The following is a 15,877-nucleotide window of genomic DNA, read 5'->3' on the forward strand; positions in this document are numbered from 1 at the left end:
CCTCTTCTGCTCTCTCAACCACTCGTTATTATTTCCATACATCTCTCTTACCATTTCATTACTTAATCAAACTACCTCACAACACATATTGTCCTCAAACATTTCATTTCCAACACATCCACCCTCCTCCATACAACCCTATCTATACCCCATGGCCCGCAACCATATAGCATTATTGGAACTACTGTTCCTTAAAACATACCCATTTTTGCTCTCTGAGATAAAGATCTCTCCTTCTACACATTCTTCATCACTGCCACAACCTTTGCCCCCTCCCTTAACCTTTGACTCAATTCCACTTCCATGGTTCCATCCACTGCTAAGTCCACTCCCAGATATCCAAAACACTTCACTTTCTCCAATTTTTCTCCATTCAAATTTACATCCCAATTAACATGTCCCTTAACTCTACTAAACCTAATAACCTTGCTCTTGTTCACATTTACTCTCAAGTTTCTCCTTTCACACACTTTTCCAAACTCAGTCACCAACTTCTGCAGCTTCTCACACGAATCAGCCACTAGAGCGGTATCAATGGCAAACAACTGACACTTCCCAGGCCCTCTCATCCCCAACAGGCTGCATATTTGTCCCTTTCTCCAAAACTTGCATTTACCCCCTATCCACCCCATCCATAAACAAATTAAACAACCATGGGGACATCACACACCCCTGCCACAAATCAACATTCACTGAGAACCAATCACTCTCCTCTCTTCCTACTTGTACTCATGCCTTATATCCCAGGTAAAAACTTTTCACTGCTTCTAGCAACTTACCTCCCACACCATATACTCTTAAAACTTTCCATAAAGCATCTCCATCCCTATCATATGCCTTCTCCAGATCCATAAATGCTACATACAAATCCATCCATTTTCTAAGTATTTCTCACACATTCTTCAAAGCAAACACCCGATCCACACTTCCTCTACCGATTCTGAAACCACACAGCTCTTCCTGTCTGATGCTCTGTACATGCCTTCACCCTCTCAATTAATACACTCCCATATAATTTCCCAGGGATACTCAACAAACTTATGCCTCAGTAGTTTGAACACTCATGTTTATCCCCTTTGCCTTTGTACAATGGCACTATGCATGCATTCTGCCAATCCTCACGCACTTCACCATGGTCCATACATACACTAAATATCCTTACCAACGAATTAACAACTTAATCACCTTCTTTTTTAATAAATTCCACTGCAATACCATCCAAACCCGATGCCTTGCCGCATTCCATCTTCCGCACAGCTTTCACTACCTTTCTCTTTACCAAACCATTCTCGTACATAAATGCCCCCCTTTTTTCATACTATTCGCCATTTCCCGCATTAGCAAGGTAGCATTAAGAACAGAGGACTGAGCCTTTGAGGGAATATCCTCACTTGGCCCCCTCCTTTGTTCCTCCATTAGGAAAACTAAAAACGAGAGGGGAGGATTTCCAGCCCCCCACTCCCTTCCCTTTTAGTCGTCCTCTACAACACGCAGGGAATGCGTGGGAAGTATTCTTTCTCCCCCATTCCTAGGGATAAATGCCCATACATGCACATATACATAACAACATATATACATATACATTTGCATACGAAGACATACAAATATACATGTGCATATTCATACTTGCTTGTCTTCATCCATTTCTGGTGCCACCCAACCCCACAGGAAAATAGTAATGATAGTGAACAAGTATGAATATGTACAAGTTCATATATTTATGTATATGTATGTGTGTATATTTGAGTATGTGAGTGGATGTGTCTTTCTTTATCTCTTTCCTGGAGCTACTGCACCGATGTGGGAAACTGAAAAAGTATGAAAAAAGTTCCATAGAAAGAACACAAACAGTATATTTGTTTTTTATTGTAAAAATTATACATTTTGCTATGGAAGGTAGCAGGGAATGAGAAATAATTGTTAATGGTACTGAAAATTTATGCCATCAACTTCCTGCCTAGATTGTTTCACAGGTATTTAAAAATGAGCTTTACAGTCACCAGTTACACGAAGTGAAGACTGTAACAACATAACAATATTTATGTCAGATATATTCTACTCATCATTTATCATTAAATATAGAGTAGTTCCTTTGATGTAAAATGAGTAAATATTGGTTACAAGAAGACACTTCCACTGATTGTATAAAGAACTGTAAATACAAGTTTCTATTTCCGGTCTGACTTACCTGAAGATAATACTTTATATGGTTTACCCTGGAGCATTATCATTATTTTAAGTTGGCATTTGGACTTTCTCTACTCGTCACCCCGGTACTTGTGTTTTGCTTTTGAAATGTTCCAGGAGGTAAGGAATTTACTAATGGCACTGTTGGATGTCCTTTTTCTATGCATGGTACATCTGTGGATTTAGTGCAAGAAGAATCCATGCCACAGCCTATTTTATTTTCAAGGTTTAGTTCTTGAGACTGTTTGCTAACAGGGGACATACCTGATGAGATCTTTTCAGTGTAAGGTATGTCTTGTGGTGTTCTTCCAAGACGAGGCATACTCTTGACCATCTCATCCACTGCAGATGTTGCTCCATACACAGGCATAGGATTCACACCGGGTGGCATAAATCCTTGCCTACCCACTATTTGAGACATTCTTCCACTTGGCATATCAGAGCCTGGTGGAAGGAAGGTGATCTCTGTTGCTGGAGATATTGACAAAATGGTCCCAAATAGCATATGTTGAACAACAGGAAATTTATGGAGAACCTGCAAAATATCTTTAAATAGACATCAAAAATATTTGTGATCTTTATACTATTATATTTCCAATATTCTACACTTATCTTTTTATGCTTCTTGAAATGAATAACTTCCCCATGTTTAGAATGAAAGCAAGTTCTGAATACCATATTTTGCAAAAATAAAACTATGAAGCATTGTATGATGCTGACACATGAAATAGCTACCTTACAAATTTTGCACTCCTGGCACTTCAAGATTAACACAGAATAAATAACATAAATATGTAACAAAAGCTTCTCCAAGGGTTGGATACAAAATCAATATCCATGATAATTCGTTCATAGGATATCCAAAACCTTAGCCATGATCTGCACAATGGTTGCTAAAGAATTTGCAGAACAATAAGACAAAATCTGCGTTCTCTGAAATGAGAGCAAATTCTCAGAACTTCATCAAAGGTACAATTATTTTTACAAAGGGACAAAGAAACAGTCGCTACACATATATACAATTACCAAAAGAAAAGCATCTAAACACTTGTCTGTGTCATGGATTCAGGGATAAGCTAATATGGAACTTTGCATTCTTTTTCATACCATCCTTACTTTTGTTATTGTTTGTAAGATTTCTCCTAACACCTATGACAAGCCCAAATTCAATCCCAGCCATTATAACACATCATCAGAGAGACATTCAAACAAACTAATTCATTTAAACACAGCATCAAAGACATTTAAACCTTGAATCCCCACTAAGACCGTTAAATGTTCCCATCCCAGCTCGGTGTAATTTGATTGTACACCCAACAACTACAGCATATAATCATCCCTCTAGTGAAGTCCACTGTGCTTACAGGTTAAGCATTCCACTAGGATTATAAACAGAATCAGTCTTAATGGTCTTGTAATGTGTAAATAGGATGTTTGGTTGTTTTCATCAGAACCATATGTATACTTAATCGCCACCTCCCACATTAGTGAGGTAGCGCAAGGAAACAGACAAGGAATGGCCCAACCCACCCATGTACACATGTATATACATAAAAGCCCATACACGCATATATACATACATATACATTTCAATGTAAACATACATATACATACACAGACATATACATATATACACATGTACATATTCATACTTGCTGCCTTCATTCATTTCCATTGCCACCCCACCGCATATGAAGTAGCGCCAGAAAAATACGAAAAAAAGCCACATTCAGTCTCTAGCTGTCATGTGTAATGCACTGAAACCACAGCTCCCTTTCCACATCCAGGCCCCACAGACCTTCCATGGATTACCCAAGATGCTTCACATGCCCTGGTTCAATCCACTGACAGCACATCAACCCCGGCATACCACATCATTCCAATTCACTCTATTCCTTGCACACCTTTCACCTTCCTGTATGTTCAGGCCCCGATCACTCAAAATCTTTTTCACTCCATCCTTCCACCTTCAATTTGGTCTCCCGCTTCTCCTTCCCTCCACTTCTGACACATATATCTTCTTTGTCAATCTTTCCTCTCTCATTCTCTCCATGTGTACAAACCATTTCAACACACCCTCTTCTGCTCTCTCAGCCACAATCTTTTATTACCACACATCTCTCTTACCCTTTCATTACTTCCTCGATCAAACCACCTCACACCAAACACTGTCCTCAAACATTTCATTTCCAACACATCCACCCTCCTCCGCACAACCCTATCTATAGCCCGTGCCCTGCAACCATATAACATTGTTGGAACCACTATTCCTTCAAACATACCCATTTTTGCTCTCAGAGATAATGTTCTCACCTTCCACACATTCTTCAACGTTCCCAGAACCTTGGCCCCCTCCCCCACCCTGTGACTCACTTCTGCTTCCATGGTTCCACCTGCTGCTAAGTCCACTCCTAGATATCTAAAACACATCACTTCCTCCAGTTTTTCTCCAGTCAAACTTATCTTCCAATTAACTTGTCCCTCAACCCTACTGAACCTAATAACATTGCTCTTGTTCATTTACTCTCAACTTTCTTCTTTCACACACTTTACCAAACTCAGTCACCAACTTCTGCAGTTTCTCACATGAATCAGCCACCAGTGCTGTATCAACAGAGAACAATAACTGAATCGCTTCCTAAGCCCTCTCATCAACAACAGACTGAATACTTGCTCCTCTCTCCAAAACTCTTGCATTCACCTCCCTAACCATCCCATCCATAAACAAATTAAACAACCATGGAAACATCACGCACCACATGTAATCTCATTAATTCACACTACATAGTATAGCAGGGACCTGCTCACCTGGGAGTAAGTGGTGCCACATCACAAAAATTTGTGTGCTTGTCAGAGCTGAGAGTGACATACATCTAGTTAGTACAGGAGGCTATGGATCTTTCAACCATGGACTAGAAAATTTGGCCCACAACTGTTGTAAGGTTTAACCATACCTGTACCTATGATATCAATTGTCCCAAGAAGGATAAAACAATTCTTATTTTCTCTGAAACTCTTTAGACAACTTTTTTTCTCGCTTCCTCTGAAGGCCTGGCCTCAATGAAAACTTTCATCTGTACATCAAGATAAAGGAGTAGAGAGGAACAGACTCTGAAGATGGAAGGATGAAGGGTAGATCGAAGGGTGCTTTGTGATACAAGTCCCTGAACATTCACGAGTGAGAAGTATGCAATAGATACAAACAGTTAATTTTATTTGGTGTACAGGGGTAAAAAGCTCTTACTGAGCTGAATCAGGGCATATTAAGTGAAAAGGGAGAAACATGAAGTAATCTCTGGGGCTTCACAGCAGATGGTAAACTTTGATTTTGGCAACTTATGTATGACAGCTACAGACTTTGAAGGTACAAAGGAGGCTGTCATTCATCTGTTCCTGCTATTACCTTGTGAAGGCATGAAAGGCAATTAAGTGTAGAAAAATCAAAATTATACTCAGCAGTCAGAAATCAATCTACTGCTGCTAAATGTTAATCAACCTAATAAAAGCAAACTGAGACCAATCCCTAAAGCTTTCTCTTCTTTTAAATCAGGTGACCTCTACCACACATAAACCCTCCACATTTGCATGATCCTCAAGAACAATCACAAACCTCATTACCACCCTAAGTAGGACACAACATCACTAACAAGCCATACTATTGTAAATAAAATACCTCAGCCTTATACATCTTGATTAAGCCTTGATTAATCTTGCTCCATGACTGAACACCACTGATATTCCAAAGCTGGTTAGAATGTTCAGCAAACGGCCCAGTTTTTACCTGGAAGATGAAAGTCATAGTGAGCACTTAAACATTAATGCATATCACTAATTCTTTGAAGATGTCATTTCTGTAGAACATATTTATATAACACTGAAGAACCTGAAAATGGCAAATTTTCTCAGACTTAACCTAGTTCAATATAATTTACATAAAGGATGTTTGTGTGATTATATATATCTAAAGCCTTAAAGCAGCCCTATTAAAACATTTACCTTTCAATGGTTCAGCTACTCAGGAAAAGAATCAAAGTTCATGGAAAAGAACTATAAAATATTACACAAACTTTGGTCCTTATTCTTACAGCTTAAAGACCAAACAATCATACTGACTACATCCTTGATATGATGTAGATGCTAATTGTCTTTAATTCATTAAATAAATGTTAAATTCATATATGGGAATGCACGGCAGAAAAGTACCCTCACTGCCCAATCCAACCACACCTCCCTTTCTCGCTCGATCTCCCGCACAAGTTCATTAGTCCTTTTCTCAATAAATTTCCTGACATTTCATTCCCTTAGATGCAAGCAATCTTTTCTCCAGTCCACTTCCTTCTACGCTGTTCCTACGTATCTTCTTTACCATCATCCATAAAAAACAAATTCCAGTCTTCCATCAAATAGCTAATGTTAAATGTTTACTGAAGTTTTCATCAAAAAGAATATTTAAGAACATGCAGGACAACAGAAAAAGTACCTCTCTAAATAGTGGACGTAAGAATACAGGATTTAACTCCAACTGAATTTCAGCTGCAGTGTCTAAGCCAAGAAAACACCAAAATCAAATCAAAATCTGACACAATTTAGCAGAGCATGTGAATGAAATTCAGTCATGAATAAATGTAGAGAGAACTGTATGGATATGTAATTGCTTTCCATATTAAAATCTAATCTGAAATTGAGTTGAAGATATTAAATTACTTACTATTATAAAGTACGTATTACAAAACTTACAGATAATATGAACTTAATACAGCTGAAAAACATATATTCATCTGCGTTCTCATTGACAATCTTTTCATTCACGAACATCTCAGGGGAAATTTTGGGGTGCATTTGTAGCTGTGATGATCCCCATATAAATGGAAGGAACTGATAATCATCAAGACTCCAAACTCCTTGACTACCTGCTGGTTCCATCTTGTATATCATCTGAAGTTTACGGGACAGGGAAAGGTACCTAAAAACAGGTAGCGTAACATGTAATACATATAATAATACACTCATGATCTGTATCAAAATGTCACATAATACAACACATACTTACTGTTACTATATGACTTGATAAGAAAAAACTACTGAAAAACAAGAGGTAATTAAATTTTAGCTTTAACTTTCCTAAATGCAAAATATTATCATAATTTTATTTCAATAACATTTACATATTATCACATTCCAGTAATATCCTGTAACAATACTCTACCGATTAAATATTTTTGTAACAACTGCAATGGAGTCTTCCTGCTTAAGTGCTCCAATTTTGAAGATGCAGGTAAGGAACATAATAAAGGATAGCTCATGTCCAGTTCCATAGTCAATACGGGTAGAATTGCCAACACTTTCCACAAGATAGACTGCTATCTCAGGGACAGCTGCATGAAACTCCTCTGGTAAAGCCTCTTTTACTACCTGCTCACTGTTCTGAGAAATAAAAGAAAAACTGGGGAAATATGTAAGTCTGAGGACTGAAAAGCCACTTCTCTGCCAAAGGAATGGACCTAAGATCAGCTGAAACAGCACTTGCACACAAAAAGTTAGATTCTATCTATCCACCTCTCATACAAAAGTGAAGGGAATTCATGAAAAATCCCCCACCCCCAAACTTCATCCTCCAAAAATAAGTGTGGAAGGACTGATACTTACTTTTGGGGCTCACCAACCCAACAGTGATGATATGTCACAGCAACAATGTGAGGAAAGCAAAAGGACAAATGGGAGTGACTAAGAGGGAAGCAAACAGAAATTGACAGTAATATTATAATCAAGCTATTAAAATAATGCCCCACACAAGGCCCACAGTCCTGATGAAGTCTCCCCACAGGTGCTCAAGGAATGTGTCCTAAGCCATTCAAAATGTTGTTCAATAGATTACTTGAGGGATGTATAGTTCTAAAAATTTAGAAGAGGTGACTGGCAAACTGCTCTGAGATACAAGCCAATTTTATCAACAAGCATGATTTGTAAACAAAAGAATAGATACCCAGGGAGCAGTGAATGATAACTTGCAAAAGAGAAAATACAATACCTAATCAAAAAGCACCACAACTTTTGGGAAAATTCATGCAAAACCAATCTTATAAGTTATGCTTCTATGACATGATAAGCTCCATCCTATATCAAAGATAAGGATGGGTAAAATGTGTTCTTTGTCAAAAAGCCTCTAACGACAAACACCCAGCAAACGTTAGTCCAAAAACTAGAACCATATGAGGGAATTAGGGACATACTGCTTCACTGGACAGAAGACTAAAGGAAGAGAACAAACGACTCAGGTAAGAGGCACATTCTAAAAGTGGGCTGGGATCAAAAGCAGCATGCTGCAGGGATCAGTTTTGGGCTCAGAGGTACTCTTGGTGCACATTAATGACTTGCTTGATGGACTGGATCACCTCCTAAACATTTTGCAGATAATGCCATGATCATAAGAAGAATAAGAAATAATGACAACAGCTTTAACTTAGAAAGTGACCCAGACAAACTCCAAAGACGATAAGAAAAATGGGTGATGAGATTCAATTAAAGTAAGCACTAGATAATGAGTATGGGACAGAGTGAAAGAAGGTCTAGGTATAATTATTAAATACTGAAACTTCTCTTCTGAACAAGTGCTCAGTTTATACAAAGGATTGATTTGTCCTTGTATAGAGTACTGTTCTCACTTTTGGGTAGTTTTAGCTCCGCATCCTTACTTGACAGAGTTGAAAGCAATACACCTTATAAACTGTCCCAGGCTAACTTCCAAACTTGACCCCTTTGCCCTATGCCACAATGTTGGTTCACTTTCCATCTTCTATAGTTTGTACTTTGGTTTTTCTCCCAAGAGCTGGCTGCTCATGTGCCCACAACACTAGCTAGATCATGTAATACTCGGCAATCTGTTGCATCACATGGTTAACGTGTGGCCATCAGCAACTCAAGGGAAGGCCATTTTGATACCTGTTTCTTTCCCTTCATGTTGAAGCTCTGGAACTCTCTACCCTCTCATGTCTTTCGCAATAAGTATGACCTAGCACTTTTCAAAAGACTGGGTTTTAGTTTCTCACAAATTCGTAAATACTTTCCCGTGTCTTTCCTTTTTTCCATTTCATAATTCTCTCTATATTCTAATTAAGGCCCAGCCTTCATGTGGACTTTCGTCTGTGACTGGAACCTTCAACACAAAAACAAATTTTAGGAATCTATTTGTGACAGAGATCTAGGGTCAACATGGTGCATAATCTGTCATTAAAGCTGCACAGGAAAACTGTGAAAGAGGCAAAGTGTCTACTGGAGAACATCAGAATCATATTCAGTACAGTATGTGCATAAGGATACATTCAGTAAATCATTTGCACCATTGAAAACTGGACTATTCCTCAAACAACTAGTCATCACACCTAAATAAGTACTAAGACTTGATTGAGAGCATACAGAGTATGGCAATTAAAATGGTAGTTACATGAATTAAATGGACTAAGTTACATTAAGAACCAGAGGAATATCAAGCTGTCTACCATGGGGGTAACAAGGGAGAGAGGGAACCTAATATTGATCTTCATTTCTAAATCAGCTATGCAATACTGGCAGAGAACAATTTCAAGAGATGCAACACCAAAATAACCAGGGGCATGACAAGAAGTTAGGCTAAAAAATTTGTTAGAAAGGATGCTAAGAGGCATTGGTTTAGCATAAAGGTGGTAGATAGGTGGTATAAAGAGACCAAGGGGACTGGATACCAGTAGTCTCCAAAAGTTTAAGAGGCCACTTGATGACACAGACAGTCAGGAGAAAGGGCCCAATGAAAGTACAGTTCTTTCCCCATAAAATACAGACAGGTAACAAACATGTAATTACATAAGACTTCAATATGAGTTCTGAGTAGTGCCGTTGGGCCTTTGACACTATTTTAATGGCGATAGACAATACACTTTGAAAAAACAGACGTAAAAATTTGTAAATATCTTCAATAGTGACTAAATCTTAACTCAAAAAACCTTTCAAGAATTTCTGTATGACAAATACAATCCATAATTTCTTTTTGTAGTTTTTCATAAAATATTTCTGCAATCATCAAATAAGCAAAATATAATCAACTCCTAACAAGGGTTAAGTATAAATGTACATTCAAATACCTCCTTAAGTTTATAATAGAAGTCACGGAATGCAGTATTGCCAAAACGCTGAGGCTGATCAACTGGTGGTATTCCATCTATCCACTGGCTAAGTGTATCCAGCATCTTAAGGAGACCCGTTGTCACTGGACTCTCAACACATTCTGCGCTTAGCTTCTTGCCTCCTACTGCTTTATTCATTGCTGTCAGAAAGCCTAGTATGTCCTGGTGTAGAAAGTATATATCCATTAACATCTTGAGATAAATATCATATTCAAAGATCAATTCATTCTTTAACATAACCACTCCCTAATGTCTGCAAGAATGGTTCAATTAAAATCATTAACTGCAATTATCTTCTTTGCTAAAAAATATTCTTTTCAAGAAACTGTTCTGATGTGCAAGACCTTTCTACAACTAAGTTAAAAAATATCTATACTGAAATTAAAGCTGAGAAGAAACAGTGTGAAAAGGAAATAAAGTCAAACATACACTGAATGGGTAGAAAAAAATTGCTCATGAAGTTTATTACAGAATTCATGATAAAATAATGGTCTTTAGATAGACATACATGTTTAAGAAATCTTGTCTACAACAAGACAGGAACTGATACAAAGGGATATATCTTTTACATTTAGCCTTTTCAAAGATCTACATCAAAGTTGAGGAGTTCATTAACTGGTTGTTACCTGGTAAGCATTTGAGTGCTCCCATTTCTTGACATCCGAAGGTAGAAGTACAGAACGTTTTGGTATCTCAAACTTGTGATTTCCTGTTTGACAAGAAAAAAAATGGAATGACAATGCATCATATGTAAAATGAATATAATTCAATTAACTAACCTATTTTACCAACTAATTCCATTTCTCAAACTTTCTTTTTACTGGGTTTCTTGATTTTTTGATCAGATTTATTTTTACTACCAACGAGATCATACAAATACAAACCCTCATGAGTGAGGACCAGTTCTACCATTAAGTCAACCAGGGTCACTAGAAAGCCCATACCCTTCGACATCTTGAGATTAAAGCAAAGTGCTGGGTTGTCAAACCAACCAACTTTACCTAACCATTAATTCGGGGCAATCTACCCCACAGCCCCGGACCCTAACCTACTTACACATAGGTGAGAAAGAAATGTCAAAAACATCATAGTCGGCAAAATAACCACTATGTCCTTTCAAACTAATTTACTTTGATATCATTTCCAATTCTGCGTCAAGTAGGAACGTGTTGCCATACATTTCACCAGGGAGACCCAATAAGTTAGCAATAAGAAGGCTGCTCTTCCTTCAAGATGAGTCATCGAAGGTAAATCAAAGATAGTTTAAGACATTAAAGTTCCTCTTGCCTGCGGTACTCAATATTACTTCGACAATTAATAAAGTGTCACTTAACATAACTTACCACACTCAATAACCATCTTCTCGTAGGCGATTTCTCACTTCCAGGAGTTCACCTTACTCTTATTTTCCTATTTTTAACGTAAATTGCACGTCACTTTAAGAAAATCCGAAGAACATTGATGTCACCACTGTGTCCTACGAGCGAACACTGCCAGCGATCAATAAAGGCGAAGAATATGTCGCCCACCAGTAAACAACGAGACAGTCTCTCTCTAATCCATGTCTCTCAAGAGCCTGATTTGGTATCCTTTTCCCTTTTTCATAAGAATCACATTTTAAGTTACCCCCATCATATTCCTGAAACATTTTTGGTTCCATTATTCACTGAAGAAGAGTATAAAGAATTCTACATTTCTTTTTCTTGCAGTGTACCATCTAACTGTTGAGGAAAACAGAACTATAAACCAGAAAAGAAATCTTATCATAATCGACAATTCAGCCTTCTGTCATCATCAGTTATGTAGGACTTAGAAAAGAATAATACAATATAAACAAATGAAAATTGCAATGCCAAATGAATGTTATGTACTGTATATACCCTCTTCTTTCATTTTGTTCGCTGCTTTTCGGTAGTTGTATATTCGCTGTACATGTTTGCTGCTGGTGGAGACATATTCGCTGGCTTTCCTAGATGCTATGGAAAACAGAGTTTACAACAGTCATCTATGTACATTCTCATGTAAATATGATCAATATTGCACAGTGTGAGAAAACACTAGTAAATATTCAGAATTAGCCGAAATTTACTATAACTACATAGTCTGTGATATCCAAATTCGCCGATTTGTGTTGAAGTGATTCACATCACTCTACTGCTCGAAACAAAAACAGGTATCGACAGGAATTGTTTCTCAATAGTGATATGCAGAATCAAACAGATTTAAGTTTTCAAAATCAATGAGCAACTTTGACGTCAAAATAAGGATTCATACATCTATCGCATGAGATGTATATACACCTACATCTCTCATATATGACACTCTTGAGTGTTCTTAATTTCATACTTTGTGCAATTTTCTTTTTTCTTCTCATTCAATAAACGTAAAATTCTATTCACGTCTTCCTCTTCTTTTGCCTCCATGCATTGCGTCTATACCATTACTTTCTGCATACAAATCTTTCCTCTTCTTAATTACATATTCAGAGGCCGATTGATATGGTAGGGAAATGTTAGTGTATGAACTTAATTCCTAGCATTAACGTAATTTGTACAGTTTCGCAACAGAACATTGTACATTTTCACTGAAGAAGAGTATAAAGAAATAATGTTACGCAGAATACAAACTATCAATCGAGTATCATATGTCAAAAAACAAACCTGTTTAGTGGCGTCCCCCTTCAAGTGGCGCCGAGGGCGTGCCCGACATCCTGCTCTAGGTGACCACTCAAATACTGTGAACCGAAACGGGACGTGACTTGTTGATTACATATGCCTCAACTAACTCTCGCTGCGACACAGGTGCAGCCACGCACTCTCGCTGGGACACAGGTGGAGCCACGCACTCTCGCTGGGACACAGGTGGAGCCACGCACTCTCGCGGGAGGCATTCTTGACCACATCCTTACTTCCGGACTCTTGGCGTCCCAGGTGAAGTGTTCCTCTGTATCTGCCATCTTCTCAGATCACCTTGCCCTAAACCTTCGTTACTCGGTCCCGACTGCCCCTTCCCCTGTCTGCTACCATCGTGCCTGCATCAGTGGTCCTCCTAAGTATTGCCCTATCTACATTACATATACATCTACCCTTCTTCCTACATTTGAATTATAGTCTCCTGAAAAGAACTGTATTTCTCTCTTGTCAGCTCCACGCACGACTTCTTCACCTGATATGTCCAGCAGGCCACACATCAAGAGTTAATCAAAAGCTCATGGTTGGATGCTCGATAGTCGCATCATCCAAGCGTTGAGGAGGGCAGTGGAGGATGGTCTCACCTAACAGAGGCAACCAACTCTACCAGTTGTCCAGTGATGCATTAGTTGCCCTACAACAATGTGGCCAAACCGATACCTGGCCCAAGTTTACAAATAGCATCAGTCATCAAACAAGCGTAGGATCCGTGTGGCATCTCATTTAGGCAATAAGGGAGAAGACTTACCAGTCCCCTACACCATAGTCCTGCTCAATATGCTCAAGACTTCATTGATGCATGGTATGAGCAAACTAGGGTATGCAACCCCACACACACACATACAAGAGACGCTCTCCTTTCGGAAAAGTCATTGTGCACTCCGCCTGACTACACCATTACTGAAGACAGACGAACAGGATAATGTACCTATAACCAAGGACGAATTATGTCATGCTCTTGCCAGTGGTCAAACAACAGTTCCTGGTGGTGGTGACAGCGTTCCACACTCAGTCCTTCACCTGCTTCTGGAAGTACCTGTTGACCCCCTTCTCCGGCTCTACAATCTTGGCTTCCGACAGGGGTACATGCCGCAAGCCTGGACCTCAAGTTTGATTGTACCCATTCCTATGCCTGGCACCAGTAAATTCAGAGCAATTTCCCTCACGACCTACTTCAGCAAAGTACTGAAGCGTATTTTCCTTACCCGCTTCTTGTTCCGGCTCAGGGAAAAGCTCTCACCCGGATTCGATGGATTTTTGTCACAACGAAGCACACATCACTGTCTCCTGTCGCTGGAAACCCGCCTCTCCCCTACCAGTGTTGTAGCCTTTATTGATCTGAAAAATGCATTTGATGTCGCGAATATAGAAATCAGCCTCGACCAGCTAGTAGATTTTGACGTTAAAGGAAACCTTTTATGATGAATGCAAGGTTACCTGTATCCTCCCGCGTTCTTATTAAGTGGACTCGTAGCACTACGAGGAACTTCGAAGTGGGTATCCTACAAGGAGGTGTCCTTAGTCCCTTTCCCTTTTTAATATTCTCATGCACCAGCTCCTCTCCCTCCTCCCTGACGTCCCCGGAACCACAGTTACCTGCTTCGCTGACGATATCTGCATTCATTCTAACTCTCCAGATCTCCAGCGCTTCCTTCACTCGTGTTATTTGTGTCTTCTTCCTCATGTGGCCTCGTAATTTCCCCGGAGAATAGAATCTTCTCCCTCACAACTGCTACATACCTTCACTCTCCTCTTCTTCCTCCTCACTGCTCTAACATCATTAGAACTTCACTCGACCTCAATGCACCTAGGCCTTGACTTCGACCTGGTGGTGGTAGCCTAGGTAAAACCGTTTACTCAGGCCTTGGCAGGGAGGCTGAATATCAATGTTTCCGTGAAGGAAATCGACCATGTGGGAATACTAGCGAACGAGACAGGTGAACCCCTCGCAAAGACTGCCTGTGAACTGGCTTCGCCTGCAGCTAATTCCTCCTCACCCGGCTCCCTCTCCTACAAGAGGATGATACGTCCTGTCGCTCAGAGTATGACCATACAGCATTACGACAACTTTATCCCTCGTCCCCACAAGTACCGTCGACGTTGAGTTATGGTTGGCAGATATAACGTGGTGCCTGCCGTCTTGGGTTACGATACAGACCAGTGTGGCAGGTGGCTGAGGCAGATGTGCCACAATACTCATGTAAACTGTGCAACACACCCAGTGCCAAAAATCTTCAATATTACTGCCCTGAATGTCCCAGTGTTACAGAACTGTTACCACAAGGACAGTCCTTATTAGACGTATATGAGTACCTACAAAGGGACAATCACTTAAGACTTAATTCTCTTGAGACACCTTCACTTTGGTGGGTGTTAAGTGTACGGTAAACAACAGCATGTATATGTAATGGCTTGTCCTACGAGTCATGAGTCACTTGTATATACAGAACGTTTCATGTACAAGGTCTGTCGCTCCTTGAGCGTAATAAATTGATAAAAAAAAAACAAATAACCCTTATTTAAAGTACTTGGCTGTCCTCCAGGGAGAGACACCCTCATTTCTTTTTTTTTTTTTTTTTGAGGGGGTTGGGGGGATGCTCTTGAGCATTCCCTTGCCAACGCCTTAGTAAGACTCTGAGGCTTATTGCTCCTTAGAGATTTGGCAAACCTGGTGCTAGATGCCAGCTTGGATTATACAACGATACAGACACCCTCCCCTGACCCCATAAGGGCAAGTTTACTAAACCTAAACAGTAAACAAATGTCGAGGTGGGTTACTGTTCATATCGCTCACTGCTATCTTACAAATACGCAACCTCAATATCTTTTTGTATCCTTCTTCAG

The 15,877-nt window shown here is 39.4% G+C and overlaps 1 protein-coding gene across 1 annotated transcript; it reads right to left on the bottom strand.

The window, feature by feature from the left end:
- Window positions 1-1,846: 1,846 nt before the first annotated feature.
- Window positions 1,847-11,844, bottom strand: LOC139755336 (serine/threonine-protein phosphatase 2A activator-like). The gene is made up of 7 exons (XM_071673490.1): window positions 11,687-11,844; window positions 10,970-11,052; window positions 10,302-10,505; window positions 7,394-7,611; window positions 6,925-7,150; window positions 5,861-5,968; window positions 1,847-2,722 (listed from the first exon to the last, which is right to left on the bottom strand). The coding sequence occupies exons 1-7, from the start codon at window positions 11,700-11,702 to the stop codon at window positions 2,231-2,233; spliced, it is 1,347 nt and encodes a 448-aa protein (XP_071529591.1). The 5' UTR covers window positions 11,703-11,844; the 3' UTR covers window positions 1,847-2,230.
- Between the last annotated feature and the right edge of the window lie 4,033 nt (window positions 11,845-15,877).

The sequence above is a fragment of the Panulirus ornatus genome, chromosome 19 (assembly GCF_036320965.1).
Source record: "Panulirus ornatus isolate Po-2019 chromosome 19, ASM3632096v1, whole genome shotgun sequence".
Classification (NCBI taxonomy): domain Eukaryota; kingdom Metazoa; phylum Arthropoda; class Malacostraca; order Decapoda; family Palinuridae; genus Panulirus; species Panulirus ornatus.